This window comes from Rattus norvegicus, chromosome 12, assembly GCF_036323735.1.
Source record: "Rattus norvegicus strain BN/NHsdMcwi chromosome 12, GRCr8, whole genome shotgun sequence".
In the NCBI taxonomy this organism is placed as follows: Eukaryota; Metazoa; Chordata; class Mammalia; order Rodentia; family Muridae; genus Rattus; species Rattus norvegicus.
Genome location: NC_086030.1, coordinates 26,445,250 through 26,471,352, shown reverse-complemented (window position 1 = coordinate 26,471,352; position 26,103 = coordinate 26,445,250). Strand labels below are relative to the sequence as shown.

At 51.4% G+C, this 26,103-nt stretch overlaps 1 protein-coding gene across 7 annotated transcripts in view; it reads left to right on the top strand.

Moving 5' to 3' along the window:
• The window catches only part of Srrm3 (serine/arginine repetitive matrix 3), a 69,468-nt gene extending 43,833 nt beyond the window's left edge, over positions 1-25,635 (top strand). The window contains exons 4-16 of one of the 7 annotated variants that reach the window (XM_039089750.2): positions 2,743-2,871; positions 2,951-3,031; positions 3,437-3,466; positions 5,307-5,369; positions 5,484-5,519; positions 6,666-6,716; positions 7,375-7,479; positions 8,016-8,193; positions 19,237-19,583; positions 19,885-20,109; positions 20,214-20,351; positions 20,773-20,851; positions 23,956-25,635. In XM_039089750.2, the coding sequence (XP_038945678.1) occupies positions 2,743-2,871; positions 2,951-3,031; positions 3,437-3,466; positions 5,307-5,369; positions 5,484-5,519; positions 6,666-6,716; positions 7,375-7,479; positions 8,016-8,193; positions 19,237-19,583; positions 19,885-20,109; positions 20,214-20,351; positions 20,773-20,851; positions 23,956-24,168 (1,675 nt within the window). In that variant the 3' untranslated portion in view covers positions 24,169-25,635. The other 6 variants (XR_005491670.2, XR_005491671.2, NM_001277394.2 and 3 more) reach the window with 6 other exon arrangements.
• Positions 25,636-26,103: the final 468 nt, after the last annotated feature.

Sequence of the window (26,103 nt, the reverse complement as noted above, 5' to 3'; positions counted from 1 at the left end):
CCTCCCAAGCGCTAGGGATTAAAGACATACGGCACCACCATTGGGCTTACCTGATGTTTTTTGAACAGAGTTTCTCTGTACCTGGTACTCACCACTTTGGATTGATGGAGGCCCAGGGCTCTTCCTAACTCCACCTCCTACTTCTTGGATCACAGGTGAATGCTACCATACCTGGCTTTTCGTGTGGGTGCTGGAGATCTGAACTCCAGTCCTATGGTTATGCAGTAAGTTATCTGCCAAGCCATCTGTGGAACCCCAGCCCTTTTATTTCTTTTATTTATTTTGAGAGAGATGGAGAAAGAGAGGCGGCTAGAGAATGCGTACATCTCAGTGCATGTGTGGAGGTCAGAGGACAACTTCCAGGAGTTAATTCCCTCCTTCCAACCTGTGGGTTCTGGGAATTGAACTCAGGTCGTTAGACTAAGAAACAAATGCCTTTACCCACTGAACCATTTCGTCAGCCTTTCCTTGTTTATTTATTTAGTTGCTGAGACAGGGTTTCTATAAAAAGGTTCACCCTGAACTCACTATGTAGCACAGCTGACCTCAAACCTGCGATCCTCCTGCCTCCTCTCCCTGAGTGCCACCATGCCTGCTAAAATGCTTTCCCTTAGCCGGATCACCACAGCCAGTCTCCCTTCCTTCTTTTATGTGCTGTTCCCACATCGATTTCAGGAAGAGCATCTGTGATGTGTACGCCAGCAGATGCCCCCCGCCAAGTAATCAGTACTGGGTTATGTTCCAGTCACGGACCGGCTTCTATGTCGGGAGCTTCAGAGGGAGAATCTTACTTAATCCTCTGCTCAAAGCCAGGGGGTTCTCTTTTCTTGTATAGATAAGGTCCCCGAGGGTCAGCCAGCACATTCATTTCTGGATTCAAATCCATCTTGAGAATCCAAAGCTGGTATCCCTGTGCTGGCCTCCTCCTCTGTACAGAAAAGGACGAACTGTGTGTGGGCAGCCCCCAAGCATGTGAGTGTGTGTGAATGTGTGTGAGTGTGTGTGAGTGTGTGTGGGGGGGTCTTCTGAAGCCAGGGAATGGAAGGTGATAAGGTAGAGATGATGAGGAAGGGGCTGCCACCCTGGAGCCCATTACTGTGGAAGATCATTTGTGGGCTTGTTCCATTGAAAGAAAAAGAAAGAAATTCAAGCTACCAAGATGGCAGAGAGTAAAGGAGCTTGCCGCTAAGGCAAACAATCAGAGTTTGATCCCTAGAGTCCACATGGTGGAAGGAGAGAGGCGATGGTGGCAGGCTGTGTTCTGACCTCCACATTCACGGTGATATATGTGAGCCCCACTCCCACACACATGTAAGTAAATAAATATTTTTTTTTAAAAAAAAGAATGTTTTAACAATCCGGTTATCTTTTTAAAGTATTCTTATGTTGAAGAGGCTCAGCCAGGGACCTAATCAGGTCCCGGGTCACACGGTGGCTCAGGAACAGAGCCATCATAATAAAGATTCCTGTGAGTCCCCGGGGGTGGAGGGGGAGTGTAATACCCAGATAGCACAAACCAGGCATCTGCAGCAGAGGATGCCTCGGGGTGGGGAGGCAGGCAGAGGAGCTGGGAGTTAGGGACCGGGAGCCCGCTGGCTCCTGCTGGGTGAAGTGGAGTTCTGAGATTCCAAGACGGATGGGGAGTGGATACAGAGCTGGAGATGGCTGAGAGCTGAGCCCCCCACACACACACCCTCCGGCGTTAGTGGTGATTGATGAAGACAGCCGGCAGCTGGAGCTTCGAAGTGCAGAAAGCCTCTGGAGGCTTCTGAGGGGAGGGAGGGTGAGGAGAGGCTATGAATATTTCAGAGGCTGAGGCCAAGGCTGAAGGAAAAGAGGAGGGAGGGGAGGGAGGTACAAGGAAATGGGGGGGGGGCGCTCAGGGACCTGGAAAGGCAGATGTCAGCAATGGGGGAGGGGCTCTTTGAAAGAATAGGGAAAGGGAGGCCAGTAGGGACACCAGGAGATGACGACAAGCTAACTAACAGTCACTGGGAGAAGACTTGTGGAGGGGTAAGGAGGAGTTCAATAAATAGGATGGACCTAATTGTTTTATCATTGTTTGAGGCAGGCTCTCGTGTAACCCAACTGGCCTCAAAGCCCCTAAGTATGAAAGGATGGCCTTGAACTCCTGAGGTGTGCCCTGCCACACCCAGCTTAGGTCTTGCAGATGGGCCAGGCAGGTACTTTGGAAACTCCACATTCTGGTTTTTGGTGGTGGTGGCAGCAGTGGTGGTGGTGGTGGTGGTGTGTGTATGTGTGTGTGTGTATGTGTGTGTGTTACTGTGACTGGAACCCAGGGTTTCCCTATAGGCCAGTACTATACAACTGAGATCAGGACCCCAAGCTCTTCCCTGGATAATTCTACACAAGTGCTCTACCTCAAAGTTGCATCCCCAAACCTTTATCCATCCATTCATCCATCCATCCATCCTTATTCAGGTTGATCAGGCAGGCCTTGAACTTGAAAACCTCCTGCTTCAGCATCCCTAATAGTTCGTATAACAGGCCTGCTCTGCCTGGCTTGGCATTTCTCTCTCTTTTGCAAACCACTGCTCCGGAGTTTGGGTTGCTCAGATCTTCATCAGACCCTCCAGGGCTGGGGATGGCAAGCCCTCTGGTCTACAAGCACAGACCCCACTCCCCAGCCACAACTAACCAACCAGAGCGGGGCAGGCCAGACTGCAGCAGCCTGAAGGCCATTCTCAGAGGCAGATGGGCAGCGTCTCTGTCTTTCCGTAGCGTGGCAGAGACTCCGCGACGAATGGAGGGCTTGGAGCCCGGCCTGGAGTACCCACCCTTCGATGAGGACGATGGCCCGGTTGATTGCGACTGCCCCGTCGCCTGCTACCGCGGGCACCGGGGTTACAGGTGAGCGGCCGCCACGGTGGTGGGGAGGGCAATACGGGGTCTCCTCCCTCACCTCCCGCTGCCGCCCCTTCTCGCTCAGGACCAAGCACTGGTCCAGCAGCTCCGCATCGCCCCCTCCTAAGAAGAAGAAGAAAAAGAAAGGCAGTCATCGGAGGAGTCGGTGAGAGTGACGCATGGCCCTAGGGCAAGATGGGGAGGGCCTTGGGGTTCCCATCTTGGACACACACGGGACGGATGCTACACTTGGAATCTGCAAACTTAAACCTGCCCCTCTCCTTTCTTGAATTCCTGCACAGCAACTTAACACCTCCACCTTAGTCCCGCCCATTCTCTAAGCTCCGCCCCACTTTAAGTCCCGCCCCGACTGGGTAGTACCATCTTCCAAGAGCTCAAACACCCAAGTGTGTTTGTCCCTGGGATGGAGTCATTACTGGACCCCCAACTACAACTCCTCCATCTCTGTGTCCTCCCCCACCCGACCCCCACCGCGTCCTGAGGTACAAACTGGGGCCACTAGCTAACCGGAAACATCTGTCTGTCCTTTCTCTCTGGCATCCACCATCAGCAAAAAGAGGAGACTAGAGTCAGAATGCAGGTCAGTGGTGAAGGGGACAGGAATGAGGGGAGAGGGGTTCGACCCCCCCCGAGGGGGCACCTGTGGGTGGGAAAAACCTAAGGCCACCTTCCAGAGACGGGGGGTCTGACACCTCAGGGGTTGGACACTGGGCTCTCTGGTGCCAGTGTTTACATACCCAGCCCAGAGATCCCAGGGATGGGGACCACTCAGAGCCTGTGAGTTTGTCTAGTGCAAGGCCCTGGGTTTTAATTTCAGCATTGTAAGAAAACCAGACCCTCCCCCCCAAAAAAATGTTTCCCCTTCCCTCATGATATGGAGCACACTCTTGAGATCCCACCACTCAGGAGGGCAAGGTGGGAAGATCATGAGTGCAAGGCTAGCCTGGGCTACACAGCAAGACCCATCTCCAAAACAAACAAGAATAACTAAGCAAACAACAACATAAAGGTTCTGAGGAGACAGCTCAGACAGAGCGTTTGCCGTGAATCATAAACATCTGAGTCACACACACACACCATACACCACACACATCTCACACACACACACACACACATACACACAAGCACACAAAAGCACACACACATCACACACACATACACACAAGCACACAAAAGCACACACACATCACACACACATACACACAAGCACACAAAAGCACACACACATCACACACACACACATGTACCACACACACATGCACCACACACCACACACATCACACACACATCACACACATCACACACACCACACACACATCACACACACCACACACATCACACACACCACACACATCACACACACACATCACACACATCACACACACCACACACACACATCACACACACATACACACAAGCACACACACATCACACACCACACACATCACACACACACATGTACCACACACACATGCACCACACACCACACACATCACACCACACACACACATCACACACACACATCATACCACACATACACACGCGCACACACATCACACACACACACCACACACCACACATACCCACACATCACACAGACACATACACCACACACACACATTCATGCACCACACACCACACACATCACACACACACATACACACAAGCCACATACCACACACATCACACACACATACACACATGCACCACACATCACACACACGATACACACACGCACCATACACCACACACATCACACACACATCACACCACACACACACACATACACACATCCAAACACACACACACACACACACACACACACACATACACATGCCTGCATGCCCTCCCACAGGCATGCACAGGTTTCTAATCCCAGCTCTGAGGAGGCAGAAGCAGATGGATCCCCAAGGCTCACGGGCCAGCTAGCCTAGCCAATCCAAGTCAGCGAGTCCCAGAAACCTGTGAAGGACCCTGACTCAGAAAACCCAGGGCTGGTGAGAAGGCTGGGCAATCTTCAGTCCTCAGTCCTGAGTCCCCAGGACCTCCACAGTGGCAGAAGAGGACTTTGCAAAGTCTCTTTTGTCTTCTCTCTGCTCTATGTATGACCAGGTGCACAAAAACCACAGATGATAACATAAATATATGTGGGGACCTCATGAATGATGTCCGAGGCTGACCCCTGGGCTCTACATGCACGAATGCACACATTTGTGCACACAGGCGAAGGCAAGAGGGCAACTAAAGAGGCAGGCAGTAGCATCGACTTTAGGGGTTACCAGTCTCATTCTATACAAGGAGCTCTGGGCTTCATTACTTCAGGGCCCCTTCCCAGCTTCCAGCCCTTGAGCCCCATCAGCCACATACATCCCCCCCCATCCACCCCAAGCTCACTGGTGCCCTTCCCCCTGTTTCCACAGCTGTGGGAGTGCTTCCCCCCTGCGCAAGAAGAAGAGAAGTGTGAAGAAACACCGTCGAGATAGGTACTTTGCCCTCTCCGCCTCCCCTGCTGCCAGCGGTCTGTCTCACACCCTGGGCTCAGGACCTGGGCTGGCCATTCCCAGACTAGAGGCTCAGGAGGATCTATCCCCCTACAGGTCTGATTCTGGGTCGCGGAGAAAGAGACGATACAGGTGAGCTGTGCTTTCCTAAACGGGAATACACAGGTTGCCGGTCTCCAAAGCCACAGAAGTGGGGGGCAGGGGTCTCAGAATCCACTCTGGCTCCCCCTCCAGGGGCTCTCTCACTGATGCAATTGGGGCTGAAAGACAGGTGGGCCCAAGAATTTCCAGAATTGCAGCTCCGTGTCCAGAGGGTGTGTCAGGAGGTGCCCTCTTTGAAAGTGGAAGCATCAGGACCCCAGATTGCATAGAATGGGGCCTGCCAGGCCAGAGCATCTCTGTGAACTGGGTTGGCTCAGTGGGGAGAAGATGAGTTGCCTAGGCTATGGCTACAGGTGGTGTCTTGGCTCTCTATGGTCTCCTGACTGCTGGGCCATGGTGCTGGCTTCAGGGATGAATAGGGGAAAAGAGGGACCCAGGCATAAGCTAGTAGAAAACTCGGTATCCGGGATCAAAAGGTATAGGCCAATTGTACCCTTCCTCCGGAAGCCAGACTCTCTTCCCACAGTCCTGAGCCTGAGTAGAGTCCCCAGGCCCTTCGGTTGGTGGGCTTTACAAAGGGCCATTTGTACTTGGTGGTGGACAAGCCTATACAGCTCCCCCCACCCTACCCTTTTTATTTTCCCAATCCCTCCCCAGCCCCACTCCCCCGTTTCTGCCCTACCCACTCCCTTCCGGAATGAATGGGTAGCATGGGCCTCTGCTGCCCTCTAGTGGCCATATGCTATGTACAGCCCCTCCGACCAGGACTGGACCCATAAGAGAGCTAGTAGTACTACTAGGTCAGCTTCTAGGTGAAACTGAGGCCCAAAGCAAGCAGGCGACTTCCCTTTCCCAAGTCCTTTCTTATTCCTTTCTTTTAGGAGGTACATTTCTGTTTTTTTTTCTATTTGTTTGGGATTTGAAAGGATTTGGTGGCATTAGAGAGGGTATGGGAGTGAGATCATTAAATATTATATGGAAAGCAGAATGTGACAGAGACAGGAGAGTCCCACTGAAGTGTACCCGCCAGCACCACATGCATGCACACCCCTCTTCGTGAAGCCCGACTCTCCCTATGGGGTGAGATGGGCAGAGCCCTCTCAGCTAGGGAAGTTCAGCAAATCTTGCTTCAAGCTTCCAAGCTTCCGTACCTGACTTGGTCTCTGCTCCCTGCAGATCGAGAAGCCTCAAGAGCAAACGAAAAGAAAAAATCAAAGAGCGAAAGAGGTAAACACATCCTCTGCTCCCCCACCCCACCCTCAGAAAACTTGACCTTTTAGCACCCCAAACCAACCTCTTAAACACACCTCGGATCATACCTCTCAGGGCAACTTGAACTCAAAAGGATGGCTCTCTAATTGCGCCAAACGGAGAAGTTAAGATTTGCTGAGTTAGCCCTGGGAGCCAGAGGCCACTTAAGACTGATGAAGATTAGGTCCCTTGCCACCCATGCGTTCTTTCTGTCCCTAGACCCTTTCAGCCACACACCTCCATTCCAAGACTAGGTGAGAGATGAGATGGTCTTTGGAAGTTGGAACTGTCTTCAGGAAAAGTGCTTCTCCCTAACTCTCAAAGATGATTTGGAGACCCTAGACCCAGACCCAGACCCAGACCCATTCAGGTGAATTATATAAGAAACCATGGGGTTGGGGATTTGGCTCAGTGGAAGAGCACTTGCCTAGCAAGCGCAAGGCCCTGGGTTCGGTCCCCAGCTCCGAAAAAAAGAAAAAAAAGAAAAAAGAAAGAAAGAAACAATGCCGGGGGTGGGACTGATCCCACAGTGACCTTTCTGGGACCTAGCCCAAGTCCCTGAGGCCAGGCCAGGCTACAACATGGTCAAGGCAAGCAGCACTTCCATTAGACTGACTCTTCTTGCCCACCCCAGGCCTCATACTGAGTCTCCAGGCCGAAGGTCCCACCACCATAGCAGCGTCAGCTCCCACAGCCCCTCAGTGTCCTCACACTACAGCGATTCCGGATCACCCAACAGGTAGGCTGAACCTTCACGGCGGGGTCAAAGGGGATGCTTCTGGGCAAACTGGTACAGTGCTTGCCTGGTGTGCACGAAGCTCTGGGTTTGACCCCAAGACCTGAATAAATCCAACTGTGGCAGTGCATGCCTGCAACCCGCAGTGATTCAGAGATGTAAAAGAATCAGAAGTTCAAGATCATCCTAGACTAGATGTGGAGTTGAAGGCCAGCCTAGGCTAGATGAGGTTGACTTTAACACACACACACACACGCACATGCACACACACCATGCACGCACGCATGCACGCACACTCGGGATGGAGGGGATTGTTGTATCCCTAAGGGTTGGGGTACTTGGGCAGTGCCCAAAACTAAAGTTCATCCACCAGAAGCAAATTGGTGTCCACATGGAGGAAGAACTTAAATGGGAAATCAAGGTAGTGTGCAGGGCTGGCTCGCTCGGGGCGCTCTCACTGTGAAAGCGCGAGTTGGGAACCAGGTCACTAGCAGAGGGGGCGTCCCACGCCGGCTCCCCCCATCCCTCCGCTCCCCCAGGCTGAGCCCCAAGCATCGAGATGACGGACGGAAGACAGGCAGCCAGCGATCCAGCGGGAGCCGGTCGCTGTCCCCATCGGGCGGCAGCGGATGGGGGTCGCCCCAGCAGAACGGAGGCAGCAGGCAGCGAAGTGGAGCGCACGGGGGCCGCCCCGGCTCGGCCCACAGCCCGCCCGATGTACGTACGCTTGGCTTTGCGGAGGGTTCGCCACATCTCTTGCCCCGACTGCGCCGTGCAGGGTGGGGCAGGGTAGCGGAAGGAGCAGACCCTGATGGGTCTTCAGGTGACCCGACAGACGCTCTCCCTGTTCCCATCCCTCCGACTTGTACTCCGCAAGGGGTGTCCGGTGTTTTGCTCAGTTGGATGTCGGTTGGATGTTGTTCCCACCCGGGCCTGGTGGTCTGGTGAGGAATTGGGGGTGCGTGGGCACCTGCAGGCCTGGGCTGCTTTCGGCTTGGCAGAGTGAAGGTCAGAGAAGGCCTGAGCATAGAGATGGTTGGATATGCGGCTGGGGAATGAACCACCAAGGTTTCTTGGCTTCAGGGAGCAGGCACGGACTGTAAACATTTCTGTCAGGAACTAGAGAAAAGTGACTCAAACTCCAGCGAGTGTCATGTGACACCAAAGCTCTTACCCCTTCACTGAGTCTTTCCCTCCCTTTAACCCCTTCCATTAACCCTTTCCACTTCTCTCGGGAACCTGCAGTGAGGGTCTTTTGTACTTGGCCCCAGCACTACCCACTTTGGACCGGTGTCTCCAACTTGTCAGCTTCTTTTCCCAAGCGTATCAGTACTGAGACAACTACAGCACCCCCACCATTACTACCCCCACCAGAAACTGCGCCCACCCATCCTTGGGAGGGACACAGTCACCTCTAGATCTGCGAGCAGGGGAGGTGATCATAAGAGCCCAAACAAAACACTAGACCTTTTTTTTCCCAACATAAGCCACTCAAGGGTCTATAGACCCCCATCTGTCTGTCAATCAGAGCATGAGGCTGAGGACTCTCAGGGAGAGGGTGCTGCAATGCTGGCAGGGCCTCTGGGTGTGCTCTGGAACTTGGGGTAGGATAGCAGGGTCCGTTCCACAGCAGCCATGCATTACCGGACATGCCTCATCCACGTGGCGAGCTGGCCCTCCCTCACATTCAGGTCTCTGTAGCCAACATGAACCTGTACATGTCAGTTTCATTTTGATTTTTTGGTTTTGGTTGTTTTCTTTCACCCCTCCCCCTCTTTCTGAAATACTCTTCCTCCTGCGGTGTCAGAGAGGAACGTGAAGGGAAACAGGCACAAAACTTCCATTCTCGGGATCTCTATGAAGGAATCTGCCTCTAAGGCTGTCCTACCTGGAAAGAATGCCAGGTTCTTGGCCTAGCTCCTAAAGCTGTGGTTAGGTCACCAGTTGTGAAGACAGTTACATCCCTTGGATCTGTCTTGGGTATGAAAGAGGGAACAAGGGGGTATCTTAAAGCAGCCCAGCAGGGGCTGAAACTGATGGGCTAACCTGAAAAGTAGCATGGCCATTCCCCAACTTCCAAAGCACAAAAGACCTACGAGCACATCTCCCATCTGTGGCCTCCTGAGATACTCCAAAACACTGTTTTGTTTGCTTGTTTTCAAACCAGGTCCCATCCCATTTCTGATTCCTTTTGTTCGGTCTTGGAAACCTGAGCAATTTCCATGTCCAAGGTCCCTTGAGCTTGTACATATGTAAACAAAATGGCTACTGTAACCAGATGCCTGCAGCGTGGACAAAATGGCAACAGTACCTAGATGGCTTGTGCCAAATGGCTTAGGTCAGCATTTGGTCTAGGCAGTACTTTGTATCTCCTGCCCAAAACAGGACCCCATTTTCACATGACCACAGGAGTTTCCCAAGAAAATTGTTTACTCTTATCACAAATCATAGTTCAGACTCTTCTCCTTCACTCTTGCCTCCTGCACAGTCTAAAACCATCCTGGGTCTCCAGCCTATGTTTGGATCCTCTATTTTCAGAAAAAAAAAAAATACTGGAGGGTGGAGGGGTAAAAAAAACTGGTTCTTCTGTACCCAGAAAGGTGAGGTAAGGGAGGGTGGGAGGTCAATGGTGCCTTCACTGTTTAAAAAAAAAATTAAATGTCTTTGGGCATAAATACTGGGGTATTAAGATACTATCTTTAAGAAAAAGAGAGAGGAAGAAAGATATGGAAAAAGGAGAAGCTTGACATTTTTAACCCCACCTATGTCTTTGTTTGTTTTTTAGCCTCCCATTTGAAACGTGGTAATACTATAATTCCATATCTTGTTTAGTTGAGGGTGGGGGAATTTATGTCTTTTTTTTCTGTTATTTTGGTTTTTCGGTTTCTATTTACTTTTTCTTTATTTAAGAAAAAACAATTTTGTAATGTACGGAAATACGAGCTATCTTTCTGGATTTGTTTGGGGTTTTGTTTTTCCTTTTCTCTCTCTTCTGTGTTCTAGAACTTTGCTTGTGTGTGTGTGTGTTACTGTGGAAGCCTTTCTTCTCATGCAGAGATGGTGTTTGAACTTCAAGTCTACATTAGCCATGCCCATATCTTTCCTCTCTTGTGATTGGAATTTAAAAGGGAACACAACTCCAGAGAAGAAATAGCAGCCATGCCAATATTCCTTGCTAAGTGAGGAGGGGCAATTAGCCCTCTTGTTAATCCCAGGGTGCTGGAATTATTTTATGTTTTAAATTAACAAAACTGGTGTTTCTGAGTTCACAGAGGACCTTGTAAGAAACTAGGGACCACACAGAGAGGAAGGGACTGACTTTACCTGTGTTATTTATTGGGTGTTGTTGGCAGGCCTTTAATCCTAGGACTTGGTAGAAGCAGTCTAATCTCTGAGTTGAAGACCAGCCTGGTCTACAGAGAAAGTTCCAGGACAGTCAGGTTACACAGAGAAATCCTGTCTTGAAAGACAGAGAGAGAGACAGACAGAGACAGAGACAGAGACAGAGACAGAGAGAGAGAGAGAGAGAGAGAGAGAGAGAGAGATGGAGAGACAGATGGGGGGAGGGGGCTGAAGACTCTGGAAATTTAACTCAGGTAAAGTTTTCCAAGCTAGGCATTCTAGGCTTGAGAGAAACACTGCTCTAGTCTGGGGACACGCCATTGGTATCTCTGAAAAGCATAGCCAGGCCTGGTGGTGTCCACCTATAATCCAAAGAAAGAGGATCCCAAGTTCAAGACCAACCAAGGCCACTCACAGAAACTTAGTCTGAGAAAGAAAATCAAAAGTGAAAAGATAGCTTAGAATGTAGCCCAGCAGCAGAACACGGGCCTACTGTGTGCAAGAGGAGAAGGAAGAGAGTTGTGAATGGGGCTTAGTTGGCATTGTTTGTCTGGTACGCACATGCGTACTAAGACTGGAACCCTTGCACCACATGAAATCTGATCTAGTGGTGCACACTTGGAATCCCTGCACTTGAGAGGTAGATGCAGGAGAATCAGGTATTCAAGGCCAGCTACAGCTATGTAGCAAGTTCAAGGCCAGCCACAGCTATGTAGCAAGTTCAAGGCTAGCCTGTGCTATGTGAGGCTCTGTTTAAAAAAAAGCATATAAATAAAATAAAATATTAGGGAAACCATGGGGCTGATCTGAGAGGTGAGATCTGTCTTCCAAATGGAACCTGTGGTTGTTTTTCCTTTTAAATATGCAGTCCTCATCCTGCCCTCTGCATTCTTGCCACTGACCTCCTTTAACCAGCCTCCCTCTCCTTGTCTGGCCTTTCTGTTTCCTTTCTCTCTCTCTGTGCCCCATCTCTCTGTGCCTATTTCCTCTTTCCATCTCTCTCCTCCAGATTGGGGCCTCTCTCCCAAGCTGCTTGCCCCTTCTCTACCCACCCTGTGGTCTCTACCCACCCTGTGGTCTCCTGCATGCATGCCCTCTGGGGAGTTTGTTATGTAAAGAATTAAGGAAAGCTTGGCTATTGGAGCCTGTGGGTAAAGGTTTTTAAATAAGTAAATAAATAATGAATCTAACAGAGGTGGCCGACAAGTGGCCCTTTCCATCCCAGAGGTGACACCCAGAAGCCACTGGGCAGACTGCTGGTTCAGAGCAGGGGCCATTTAGAGTCATAGGTGTTCTGCATTCCCTATGTACAGACCTTTTTTTTTTTTTTAATTGTTGCACCCCCGTCCCTGACCACTGAGAAGGTAGGTACCCTGGCATAGCTGTACACTTGCTCTCTGGCTCTCAGCTCAGAGAAGTGTGGCCACTCTGCTTAGCTTGACTCTCAGGCGCTCTCTCTCTCTCTCTCTCTCTCTCTCTCTTTCCCTCTCTCTGTCTGTCTGTCTCTGTTTTTCTCCCTCCGTCCCTTCCTCCCTCTACTTTGTTCTAAGTTGATCTTTTTCTCTTTCTCTCTTTCTTTGTTTTGTTTTTTTTTTCCGGAGCTGGGGACCGAACCCAGGGCCTTGCGCTTCCTAGGCAAGCGCTCTACCACTGAGCTAAATCCCCAACCCTTCTCTCTTTCTTTAACTAATCTTTCACTTACCCTTTCTCCAAACTGAGCCACCTGAACTGTCCCCTGGACTGTGGTTTGGCCCCCTTCACTCTCCATCCCTAACCCCCATGACCTTGCAATCCTGTCTTTTTTCCTCATCTCCATTGTCTCTGCTTCTTCCTCTCCACCTCTTGTTCCTCTTCCCAGTCCCCGCTTCACGCTCCCTCATTCTCATCGTTGGCTGGATGCACTTGCGTGTGGTCTAACATCCCATCTTCATGTCTCTTCCTGTACTGTGAGCTTGCATTGGGGCCGATTTGATTGCTACTATCCGGAGTGGTTGCAGAACCCCCAGCCTTCATCTTTGCCAGCTTCTAGCTAGGAGCCTTGACCACACATGCTCCAGTCCTCCAGGGCTCACCTAGGCAGTAAGCAATAGAAGAATGGGATGTGAGAACCTTGAGGGTCAAGTTCAAAGTTAAGTCCCATTGCACCCTTTGGAGTTTACTATACCAGATTGAATGAACTCTAGACTTAGACCAAATCCTTTTATGGTGGCACAGTGAAGCTCGGAGGTGCAAGCTTTAGCGTTCTGGAATACTGAAAGGCATTAGTATCACGGAGATCCATAGCTCTGTAACTTAGATGTGATAATAGTCCCTTCAGAGGGTTTGGAGCCGGCCTGGGGCAGGCTCTAGACCTTAAGAACCTACTTGGCCAAGATTACGGGGTGATTTTCAGAATGGTATAAAATCTTAGTTTATCTACTCCCAGAACAGGGACTCCTCCAAGTCCCCGGCGTCCTTTCTTCTGCTGAATTTCTAAATTTGAGGATTCAATGGTATCCCTTGTTGCAGAATCATCCAGAAGATACTATTGATAATAGCCAAAGTGACTCAAGGCAGGATGAGTATTATTATATCACATGACACTTGTGATGGCCACTCCAGTGCTCAACTAGCTGTGTGGAAAATGGCGGTCAGAAGCGGGCCCTTAAGGTGCCACCCTCTCCTCCTTCTCCCATCGGCTTCCAGTCCCGCCTGAAAATAACCACAGAAGTTTGAGCTCCTGGTAGCCATTGTGAGGTCTTGGTAACTCTCCATTTTCGACTTTGGAACAGGAAGGTTTAGATACTTCTCTTGTGTTTATTCCAGGAAGGGTCAGGCCAGCTCGCTTCTTGGAACTCTGTCTTGAATGGTGGTTGCTGAGAGGGACATGGCAATGTTGTTCTTCACAAGGGGGAGAAGGGCCTGGAGTCTGAAAGGCGGAGGTGCCTCAGCCTGAGGAGGACTTGGAGGCTCCACCCTTTAAGACTTCCTGATTCTCAACAAGGGGAACAAGTAGGATAGAGGCAGGCAGGCAGCAATCCTGGGGTGCAGAGAGCACAAGGACAAATCACTCCAGGTGTTTCCTTGCCTCTGTCCCCTGTCCCCTTTGCTTCCACCGTCTCCTTCCTCCATCCTGGTTTATTGCCCTTGACCCTCAAATTCTTCTTATACAAGGGGAAAAACATGTCGCTAGCAGAGCTGAAAATAATTTAGTGTAGTCGGTGTTTGCTTTTCAAGCAGGAGGACCTGAGTTCAAACCTCAGAACCCACATTAGAAAGCCAAAGATGGCGGCTTGTGCTTCTAATCCTAGTTTCTGGGAAGACAAAGGAGAAAGATGCCTGGGGCCTGCTGCTTAGCCAACCTCGCTTAATTGACTAACCCCGGGTCCTCAAAATAGCTCAGAGAATAAAGGTGCTTGCCACCAGGACCGGGGGCCTCTGTCCAATCCCTGGGACTCACAAAGTCAAAAGAGAAAAGCAAAAGCAGTCTCCTCAAGATGTCCTCTACACACACACACACACACACACACACACACACACACACACACACACACACACGAATAAATAAATAACTGTAATTTAAGATATATAGCTACTAAAAAAATACAATTTAAAAAGAATGACCGGCTCCTGGAGAATGACACCGGAGATTGAAAACTGGCCTCCACATGCACACATATACAAATACATCTGCACACACATGGGAACACAAAAGAGAGAGAGAGAAGGAAGGCAGGAAGGCAGGAAGGCAGGCAGGCAGGCAGGCAGGCAGGCAGGCAGGAAGGAAGGAAGGAAGGAAGGAAGGAAGGAAGGAGGGAGAGAGGGAGGGAAGGAAGGAAGGAAGGAAGGAAGGAAGGAAGGAAAAAATAAATTCCATAAACCCTGGATTTCACTCAACCCCTAGGAAGAAGGAGGCCCAGTCAAGCCGAGGATGAGGTGCAGCCTCAGACAGCATCATGGTGACTTTTTCTTAGCGGCCTCTGGAGAGAGGAGTGTCTGACAGCACCTTCTTTGTATTTTTCTACCATCCTGGGCTGCAGGGGACTCTTCCCATCTGACCCCAGGCCTTCATCCCCTGCCCTGATTCTTTTAGACTGGGGGGGCGAGCATACAGGCCAATCCCTCCGTGGACCAAGCCAACCAAGATTCTACAGATCCCCATCTTATCAGTGGGGAAGCAGGGCCCACCTAGTGTGAAACTTAGCATAAGTTCTCATAAGGGGAGGTCAGTAAGCTCAAAAGGAATCAGGAAAGCGATGAGGAGGGAGGAAGACGGAGGGAGGAAGTCACCTTTCTTGACTTGGACCTCAATGGCTGGGGACAGAAGCATATTGGTGTTCAGCCATCCAATCCAGATCCTTTCTACTCCTAATACTCTACCCCACCTCCAAGTCAAGACGGACCTGCGTGGGACTGGCTCTGTTGCCAGCGTTTGCCTAGCGTGCATGAAGCATTGGTTATAAGCCAAACAATTCATCCATCCGGCCTGATGGTTCATGTCTGTAACCCTGGTGCTCGTGGGGGTGAGACAGGAAGAATAGAAGTCCAAAATCTGGCAAGATGTGCCCATTGATGCAATGGTGGTATGACTGTTATGGGGGTAAGCAACCACCCTTTTAGTTAAAAAAAAAAAATTAAACATTCAAGGTCAACTTTGGCTATATATTGAGTCCTAATATGGAACCCTGTGACAAGTGTCAAGGAGGGAGCTGGGACTGTAGATCGCTGGTAGGACAACTTGCCTAGCATCCATGAGGCCCTGAGTTCAGTCTGTAGTACTGACGGGAAAAGGTGAGAGGGGGTTCCTGCTTGTCTATAGCAAAGGACATCGTGGAGTTCATCTTCCTCCTTGACCCTGTTCCTTGCCTCGAGTCAGGTCTCTAGCTCTGATTCCAATCTGGTCCCAATCCCAGTAAGCAGTCCTTCACCACTGGCCTGGCTGCCTCCCCTGACCAGAGTAGCCTTAAAACAGGGGACCATGGTGACTCTGGGTTCTGAGTTGCCATGCCTTTGTTCCTAAGGCTCCCTTACCTGGTATCTCTGTTTAGTTGACAAGCTGACCACCCTGGACACAGGATGCATTTGAAGATCCTAGAGACACCATTTTCATTTGCCTCCTAGAAGGAAATTCAATGAGAGAACCCTGGTACAGACCAGGGACTGTGAGATGTTATTTGCCTGTTGGGGTTGGGGAGGAAGCTGAAGGTTCTTCTGGAGATACCTTTTGAGAATGAAAGTATCTTTACAACAACCAGCCTCCAAGCTGGGTGTGGTGTAATCTGGGCACATAATGCAGAGGTAGAAGTTTTCAGGAGTCCAAGGTCATCTTTGGTTGCACAGAGAATTTGGAGCCGGCCTGGGCTATGGGAGACCCTGTCTGAATATTTTTAAATGGGGTCAGGGATGTAGCTTAGTCACTAGACTGCTTGCCTAGCATGCATGCATGAAGCCCTGGGTTTGATCCACAGCACCGCATAAAAATGCCTGCAATCCCAGCACTCGGATAGTGGAGGCAGAAGAATCAGAAGTTCAACTAGATCAAGAGTTCGGAGTTCCAGGCCAGCCTCAGCTACAAGAGACCTTGTCTAAAATAAAACAAAAATCAGCCTCTTGTTCACCTAGCCTAAGCTGACCAGGAAGTGACGATTGCTTAGTGAGTGGGTCAGGTTGACTAGCAGAGCATACCCACTCTGGCTACCTACGCCTGCCACTGCTTTGGGAGGAAGACCAGCTCTCCTGGGAGAAGTCTTCATGGCTCCTTAACTCCCACAGCATATTCATTTCCAGCAATGGCTAGTGTTCATTGTTGGCCTCAGTCAACTACAACCAATCCCAAGTCAGCCTTCCATCAGTGAGCCCCACTTCCTGGCTGTAGCTCTATGTGGGGCTCTATGGAGCCCTGAAGAGAGGTCTGGGACCCTAGGCCCCTCTATGAGGAACATCAAAGGCCAGGCCAAGGAAATCATGCTTCCTTATCAGTGATAGCAAGATACCCTGAACAGACTCCGCTCAGACCCCCTGATTGGCCCTTAATGAAGCCAAGTCTTCCTTCCTCAGCATCAAGGATGTAGTGTCCTGTTTTATGCTAAAATTTGGGGTTATGCCCAACAGTGGTGGCACACACCTATAATCCCAGCATTCAAGAGACTAGACTGAGTGAGGCAAGAGGATTTCAGGTTCAAGGCTATATAGTAAGACCGAGTCTAAAACCAAAACAAGCTGGGCACAGTGATGTGCTTTTGTAAGCGCAGCCTTTAAGAGGTGATTTCTGTAGGCTCCTGAGTCCAAGGTCATCTTGGTTATGTATTGAATTCTAGATTCCAGGCCAGCCTGTAGTTCGTGAGATCCTATCTAAAAAAAAAAAAAAAAAAGAAAGAAAGAAAGAAAGAAAAGAAAAGAAAAAGGGAAAGAGCTGGGTGGCGGCGGCGCACGTCTCAGCAGTCAGGAAGCAGAGGCAGGTGGATCTCTTGAGTTTGAGGGCAGCCTGGTCTACAGATTAAATTCCTGGACAGCCAAGGCTACACAGAGAAACCCTGTATCAGGAAGAAAGAAAGAAAGAAAGAAAGAAAGAAAGAAAGAAAGAAAGAAAGAAAGAAAGAAAGAAAGAAAGAGGAAAAAGAAAAGAAAGAAAGAGGAAAAAGAAAAGAAAGAAAGAGAAAAAAGAAAAGAAAGAAAGAGAAAAAAGAAAAGAAAGAATAAAAGGAGGGTGCTGGCATGATTGTGCATGCCTTTAATCCCAGCCCTGGGAAGCAGAAACAAAAGGACCTCAAACCCAGCCATAGCTACCTAGCAAAACTCTGCCTCAAACAAGCAAACCTGAGCTTACAGACGGCAGATCTGGCTGGGTGACGAGTGTGCAAGCATCAGGGACAGTACCTGTAACCCGAATAGTGGTGAGAATAGTGAGAAGCATCTGCTCTTGCACGGTTGGGGCCCAAAGTCAGGAGGGTCCTTCTGCGAAGGGGGAGTGGGGAGGCCGGGAGGACCCAGCCAGAGAATCCTGAACCATTTACCCTGGAAGAGACATTGGGAAGCAAAAGCCAAACCCTCTTGGCGTGGTCGTCGGGGAAACAGAAGCCTAGAGTGGAGCTATTCACTTGGCCAGAGCTCCATGGCGCTGAGGTAGTAGCAGTCTCCATTTCTAGTTCCCAGCCAGGACGTCGGATGGCGTCAGGTTCCCTTTCTGGTCCTAACTCACTCTTGGAAAAGAAATAAATTAACAGCCCTATTCAGATGTCAGCCAAGGGCACAGGCTGACGCCCAAGAAGCTGGACATTTGCTGGTCCGCTAGAGGTGAATCGGCCTCCTCTCGGGCCTAGAGGGGGTGGTTGCGTTTTTCTCTCTCTCTCTCTATCTCTCTTGCATTTTTGTGACTCTAATGATGAACTTATGCTACCACACTTTTCCCTTTTCTTACACAACTTACCTACTAAAGGAGGAAGTGCCACTTTATTGGTAAGTGGACGTTAACCAAGAGGGACTTAAAAAAAAAATCAGAACGTTAAAAAAAAAAAAAGAAATGAAAGAAATGAAATGAAAAAAAAAGAAAAAGAAAAGAGAGAAACAGAAAGACAGTCGGTCAGCTACTGGACATCCCTGAGCTCTCAGCAGGGTCGCCAAAACAAAGCCAAATATTAACAGAGAGAAATAATAATAATAAAGTCAGGTTCCCCAGCAGATCATTTTGATTTGGGTATATAATGATATTTGTGGTATTTTTGTTTCCGTTATTATATTATTTTGGTTTTCTTTTTTATTTCTGTTTTGACTCCTTTTCTTCGGTTGAATTTTAGTTCAGTTATCTTGCCCCCTCCCCCATCTGTGTGCCGTGTGACAACCCCCCCATGCCCTTTACCCTGGTGGGGGGAGCCTGGCCCTGGTGGGCTGGCCCTGGCTTGACCTACCAGTGTGGTACCTCTCTCTTCTCTCTACTGGGGGGAAATCGTCTGTCCCCCATGCGGGGACAATGCCAACCCCTCTGGTGCCCCATCCTGGAGCTCCCCCCTCCCCTGCAGCCTCCATTCCCACCGCTCCGTCCCTCTTGTGTTATGCATGCTGAGAACCTTGCATGGTCTGCTATGTTGAGGCCAGAAGGTGAACACTCAGGAGAGGTAGAGGCAGGGCAGGCGCGGGAACCGTGTGTGCGATGCTCCGGGGCTGCAGCCCGCGGCCTAGGCCCGGTGAAAGCCCTCTCTCCTTTTCTCCCCCCACCCCACTGCCCTCTCACACTCCCCCCTCTTCCATCCCTCCTCTTTTTCTCTCCAACCTCTCCATCCCGCTTGCACCCTCTCCACCCCCTTTTCTGCTTCTTCCCCCGCCCTCCGGCGTCCGTCCCGTGCATCCGCCACCTTCTCTGCTCCGGTCCCCTCTGCATCCCTCCCCGCCTCTCTCGCTCCCTCTCCGCCCCTCCGTGCCCTTCTCTGCCTCTCTCCCCGTCAGAAGCCCAGCTCGCCCCGGGCCTGCGACAAGGCAGCCGCCGCGCCCACGCCGCCCGCGCGTGGGAAGGACAGCCAGAGTCCCCGCTCCGCGCCGTCGTCTCAGGGCCGCGGGGGCCGCGCGGCGGGAGGGACGGCCAGGCGTCGGCGCCGGCGGAGGAGGAGGAGGCGATCGCGGTCCTCGGCCAACGCGCCCCGCCGCAGGGGGCGCCGGCGTGCAAAGCCCGCGCCGCCTCGGGGCTCGTCGCGCTCGCTCAGTGGGGCACACTCCAGCAGCGACTCCGGTGGCGGCGCCCCGGGACCCGGGCCCGAGCCGGGCTCCGAGCGAGGTCACGGCGGACACGGAAAACGGTGAGCCGACCTCCTGCCTGCACTGCACAGGAGCGTCCCTTCACTAATCACCCCCAAAACAGTGACCTCATTGGTCACCCCACATATAGCCCCTCGCTGATCGCCGCTGCTGGTGCCCCCCCCCCTCAACATTCCACATGCAGCCCCGTCACTCCACTTCCAATGGAGTCTCCCTCTCTTGTTAATAACCCCACATGGAATCCCCAATTTGTCTCTTTGGCGCCCCATTTCCTCTGGGGTGGCCTCATGGATCTCTACCGCCACAACCTATGTCTCTCCCGCCCCGCTCTCCCTCCTCTAGGGCAAAGGAGCGACCCCCGCGAGCACGGCCCGCAAGCACCTCGCCATCACCAGGCGCGCATGGCCGACGGGGCGGCCCAGAGGGGAACAGTTCGTCGCGCAGCCCGGGCCCCCATCCCGGGTCGTGGAGCTCCAGCCGCTCGCCCTCCAAATCCCGCTCGCGCTCCCCAGACAAAAGGACCCGCAGCCCCAGCCTCTCACCGTCTCCCAAGAAACCTCTTGGCCGGTAAGTGTCCCAACGGGAATAGTGTGGTGGGAGGGGGCGGATGGCGAAGATCCCGGACTTAGAGTTCAGATGGCGGGGATCCCTCACCATGCTGGATCCCACAGGGACAAAGACAGCGAAGGCCGTGCCAGGCATGCCGAGGCTGAGGCCGCCCGCACCCGGCGTCGCTCCCGCAGCTACTCGCCGATCCGAAAGCGGCGTCGGGACTCGCCCAGTTTCATGGAGCCGAGACGCATCACCAGGTACAGAGGAGACCTGGGGCAAGAAGAAACTAGGGCTACTGTCGCTAAATTGGTAGCCAGGAATGTCGGGAGTCAAAGTTTACAGGCCTGGGGGCCTTCTAGAATGGACTGATTCTAGTACTGAGGAAAGAGGAGGGTTTTGTCAAGGCGGGAGGGAGGAAGAGCTAAAGTAGAGATGGGTTGGGTGCCGAGAAACTAGTGGATCGAAAGAGTTGGGTGCCAGAGCATCACAGACAAAAGTGACAACCTTGGGAGGGAAGAGGTGCCATGAATCCGAGCTGGTCTGTACATGGGGCGGGGCGGCCAGCCACAGGCGTGGAGTTCAGCTCTGGAAGATTCCATTCATCCATCTGGAGCCCCTCCTTCCCTCCCGGTGTCTATCACACCCTCAATGATATGTACTTTTCTTCTTCATCTCAAGGAAGCTCCTGCTGCGTGGCCTGTGGCCAGCCTGGGGGCCGTGTGGACCGGGCTCCACAGGCAGCCCAAGTGATACTCATGTGAGCTAGTCTGGTGGTGGTCGGCTTTCTGTCTGGGTCTCCTTTTCTCACTAACCTCCCAACACCCTGGGGGATAGGTGGAGGGGGCAGAGCGTACTCTCTGGGGCAGCTGTCTGAGGAACCCCATGCAGAATGAGGCTTGTGACTGAGGTGATGGAGGACTCGAAGGGTCTGAGTCTGCAGATGAAATCACCCAAAAGCTGGGACTGGTGGCTCAGGCCTCTCATCCCACCTACTAGGTAGGATGGGGGTGGGGGAGGATTCAAGGAGAGAGTGAGAAACTTAGCAAGACCTTACCTCAAAATAAAAAGATTGAGTAGAATGTTTGCCTAGAAACCCCCGGGGAGGGGCTGGGGGCGTGGCTCAGTGGTAGAGCCCCTGCCTAGAATCCCCCAGTGAGGGGCTGGGGGCGTGGCTCAGTGGTAGAGCCCCTGCCTAGAATCCCACAGTGAGGGGCTGGGGGCGTGGCTCAGTAGTAGAGGCCCTGCCTAGAATCCCCCAGTGAGGGGCTGAGGGGTGCTCAAGGAAAAGGCACCTGCCTAGAATCACATGGTCAGTAACGGGGAACCTAGCATCTGCCTAGTATTCAATCCCTAGTGCCAACAAATCAAAATTTACCCAGGATTACCCCAGTATAAATTGATTGTCATTAGCAGAGTTCTGAGCCCAGCTTTGCCCTGCTAAAGCACCTGAGGGAGACTGAATGTACCTCTCTAGCCCTCAGTGGCCAGATGGGTCTAATTAGCTGAAATCCGTAAGAATCTTTTCAGCTCCTACACAGTCTTCTCAAATTAATTCTCCTTAGTCTGGTGGTTCTCAACTCTCCTAATGCTGCATGGCTTTAATATAGTTCCTCGTGTTGCGGTGACCTCTCCCTCACCATGAAAATGATGTCATGGATCATAATGTAAATATCTGATATGAGGTCCCGAAGGGGTCACAACCCACACAGGCAGAGAACCATTAGCTCTTGATCGGCTGAGTCGCCAAGAAAGCAATATGGCTGCCTCCTTTACTCAGAAGTAAAGGCTAGACCACCACACTAAAGATAGCATCCCAGATACATTCAGTTCTACACTGAGGCTCTTAAGATGGCCAGAATTTCACATCCTCCAGCTGGGCGCCCACCTCAGCCTCTCTGTCCCAGGCTGCCTCCCCCTACTAATGCACAGCTGTTTTTCTTCCTCAGAATTAACCCTTGTGGCGGGGCATTAGAGCCCCCTTAACCACTTTTCTTTACTTTTCTCTAGATCATAGCCTCCTGCCTTCAAACTAACTCTGGGCCAGCGGGAGGTAGCTGAGCGAAGGGTTGGGATGGAGGTGGGAGGTGGGGAACAGAGACAGCAGTGGCCAGGGCTCTCATCCTTGTTCCCTGTGAGTGACCGTAAAAGTCTAAATTTTCCCAGTCTGAATTGCAGAATTCCAAGACAGACACAGAGAAACCTTGTCTGGGAAAAAGAATATCTAGCCAGGCGTTGGCGACACAAGCCTTTAAGCCTAGCACTTGGGAGACAGAGGCAGGTGGATGTCCAAAGTTCAAGGCCAGCCTGGTCTACAAAATAAGTTCCAGGATAGCCAAGGCTACACAGAGAAACTCTCTCTCTTTTAAAAAACAGACAAACGGGGGTTGGGGATTTAGCTCAGTGGTAGAGCGCTTGCCTAGCAAGTGCAAGGCCCTGGGTTCGGTCCTCAGCTCCGAAAAAAAAAAAAAAAAAGAAAAACAAAGAAACAGACAAACAAAATAAATAAATATTCTATTCAGAGAAGGGATGGGGGAGGCAAAGAAAAAGGACTTGGCCATATGCAGTAATACTTGCAAGCCAAGGAGCCATTATTGAGTTTATTGAAGAGTCATCCCTATTTAAAAGCTCGTTCAAAGGTCTATGGATGTCTCAGTTACGAGAATGCTCGAAACATGCATAGAACCCAGTATTCCACAAGCATGCTGCCCCAGAGTCCTCGTGCACAAACAGATGACAGAGACCTGCAGTCCCAACACTTAGGAAGTTAAAGGCAGAAGGATCAGAAGTTCAAGGGCATCCTCTGCTACAGAGTAGGTTCGAGGCTAGCCTGGGCTACATGAAATTCTGTCTCAGGAAAAAAAAAGAAATTAGTTTCACTTCATGCTGGTCATAATGGCATACTTCTGGGGTCACAGAAGCTGAGGCAAGAAGACTGAAAAATTACAAGCTAGTCTGAGCTTCATAGTGATGCTGTCTAAAATAAAAGGAGGAAGGAACGAAGGAGAGAAGAAAGGAGGAGGAAAAGAAGTCTGGTGTCACATGCCTGTGATTATAGTACTCGGGAGATTGAGAATCAGGAGTTCAGGACCAGCCCAAGCTATATAAAACCCAAACTACACAGTGAGTTTGAAGCCAGCCCGAGCTATATAAAACCCCTCCTTAGACAATAAAAATAAAATGAAATTTTGGGTTAGAGAGATGACTCCAAGCTTAAGAGTATTTACTGCCCTTCCAGAGGACCCGAGTTCAAGTCCCAGGACACACACATGGCGATTATCTCCAGGGCACCCAACAACCTTCAGCCTCCGTGGTGCCTGCACATGTACACATCCCCCACCCCCACAGACACATAATTAAAAATAAAAAAAAAAAATAAAGAGAAAGTTTCATTCATGAAGTTCAGGGTGTACCTCAACTGTTCTAGAACATTCCTCCCATTTGTGAGGAACGTTCCTCTATCCCCAAAAGAAACACACATACACAGTAAACTTTCATTTATTCAGAAAATACTTCTAAGCACATACTCGGATTAATAAAGAATTTGGGGGTTGGGGATTTAGCTCAGTGGTAGAGCGCTTGCCTAGGAAGCGCAAGGCCCTGGGTTCGGTCCCCAGCTCTGGGGAAAAAAAAAGAATTTGGGCTTTTTGCCCTGCATGCAGACAAGGAAAACCAAAACAATATGAATCTGGCAAAGGACACAGAAGTTTGGAATTGGGGTTGTCGCTGAGGCCAAGACTCAGGGGAATCTTAGGCAGGAAGCCCTTGCCACTGCTGGATGGGGACTGAGGCCCGAGTGACCACCACGGATGGGCAGAGTTTGGGGCTCTGGGTGGGCTAGGATCTACTTTTTCTCTCCTACAGTGCCCGAAAGCGTCCCATCCCCTACTACCGGCCCAGCCCCTCCTCTTCCTCCAGCTGCTTGAGCAGCGACTACTCCAGCCGGAGCCGCAGCAGGAGCCCAAGCCCTGGGCACAGCCATGGAAGCTACAGCAGCCGCAGTCACGGGACTCGCAGCCGTTCCTGCAGCGCCTCCAGGAGCCGCAGTCCCAGCTACCACAGCCGGAGCAGCTCTGAGAGTGGGGGCTTCTAAGCCCAGACGGACCCATCTAGGGCTGGAAGGCCCTGGAACAAAGAGAGGCTGGGGCCCTGAGACCTGGGAAAGAGGGGTCTGTACCCCCATACTGCTACGGAGGTCCCGGGGTGGGGGTGGGGCAGCAAGTGGGCAAGTGGGACTAGAGAAGAGCTTCTTCTAGAGTGGGTGACCCACCCACGAGGAGGAATCACATTGTCCTGTCCCTAAAGTGTGCCCATCCCCACTCCCTGCCCACCCACATGCCCAGGGACAAAGAGCCTTTGCGAACACAGGGATCAGATCACCATACCCCTCTTCTGCTTGAGGCCAGCTTACCAGCCTGGGGCCCATTGCCTGAGTATGGCACAAGAGTCCACTGTTGGCTGTCACCTCACCTGAGCTCAGTGGACCCCTGCACAGCTTGGAAGGTGCCAAGCCTGGGACCTTCCCCTCCTCTTCCTCTATCTCCCACGGGGTGGATCGGAACAGAGCAAAGCAGCCAGATCTAAGAGAGAAGGAAGGACCGCCTAGGTCCTGGTGTGTTGCCAGGCAGAATGAGAAGCTCACACTTGGCCCGGTCTCTCTCCCTTGCCTTCATATCAAGGCCACACTCTCTGGGCCTTCATTAGCACAAGAGGTGGCGTAAATCTGTATCTAACCCTGAAGTCAAAGGTAGGAGAGTTCAGGGGCTGAGGACGTAGCTCAGTTGATAGAGTGCTTGCCTAGCATGCATGAAGTCCTGGGTTCCATCCCAAACAAAGCATAAAACCGAGCATGCTAGTGCATGCCTGTAATTCCAGCACTCTGGAGGTAGAGGCAGGAGGACCGGAAGTTCAAGGTCATCTTAGGCCACGTAGTGAGTTCGAATCCAACCTGGGGTACAGGAGAACCTGTCTCAAAAGTGAGAGACTGGGAATTCAGGTCAGAAGATAAGAAAGAACACGGGTAGAAAGCAGCAGCGGAATTTTTTTTTTTTTTTTAAGCATGGGCCCAAACAATGCAGTCAGATGACCGAACAGGTCAAGGGCTACTGGGAGACAGGTCCAGGCTGCTGTCTGGGTTATGGGCCAAACGATAGCTCACGGTCACAAGCTAACTAACACGCGGTGCACTTCGGAGCCTGCCCAAGGGATGCCTCCTTCCCAGGCTTTGACGGGGCAGGTTTGGTGGAGGCTTTCAGAACTGGGGTGGTAGATTCCAGCCACAGCCCTCAGCCTGGAACATGATGTGAATGAGGTGGTCCCCCCTCCAGCCCTCTTCTGCGGCACCCAGCCCCGCCCACCCCCCTGCTGGGGCCCTCAGGGATCTCGAAGTCTTCCTTGGCCCAACAGGACAGATGCCCTGGGCTCTGGTGGGGGGAGGAGTCTGGGGTCTGATCCGGGGTCCCACCTTCTCTCAGTTTCCCCTTCCCTCTTTCTCCGCAGTGCGGGAAAACATTTGGACTGTAATAAATACACTAGGTGCCCGGGTGACAGGCTGCGACTGGGTCTCTGTGACTGCGACCATCAGGGAGGAGGACTGGGGACTCTCCCTATAAGGACTGAATAGGGCTCTCATTCCTCCTGAGGGGCCTAGTGAGGAGAGGTGGGCGTCATCAAGGAACCAGGTCCCATCATGTCGGGTCACCTATCTCTGAGCAAGAGACTGCATAGCCTTCTGAAGTTCAAGTAGGAAGATGGAGTCAAGAAAATGTCCTTCCGGGGTTGGGGATTTAGCTCAGTGGTAGAGCGCTTACCTAGGAAGCGCAAGGCCCTGGGTTCAGTCCCCAGCTCCGGAAAAAAAAAAAAAGAACAAAAAAAAAAAAAAAAGAAAAGAAAATGTCCTTCCAGTTTGGAGGGTTTGTGGGTTATTTGTTAAATTGGATTGTGTGTGATGCTGGGCGGTGGTGACACAACACACGCCTTTCGCCCCAGCACTCTGGCAGCAGATGCAAACAG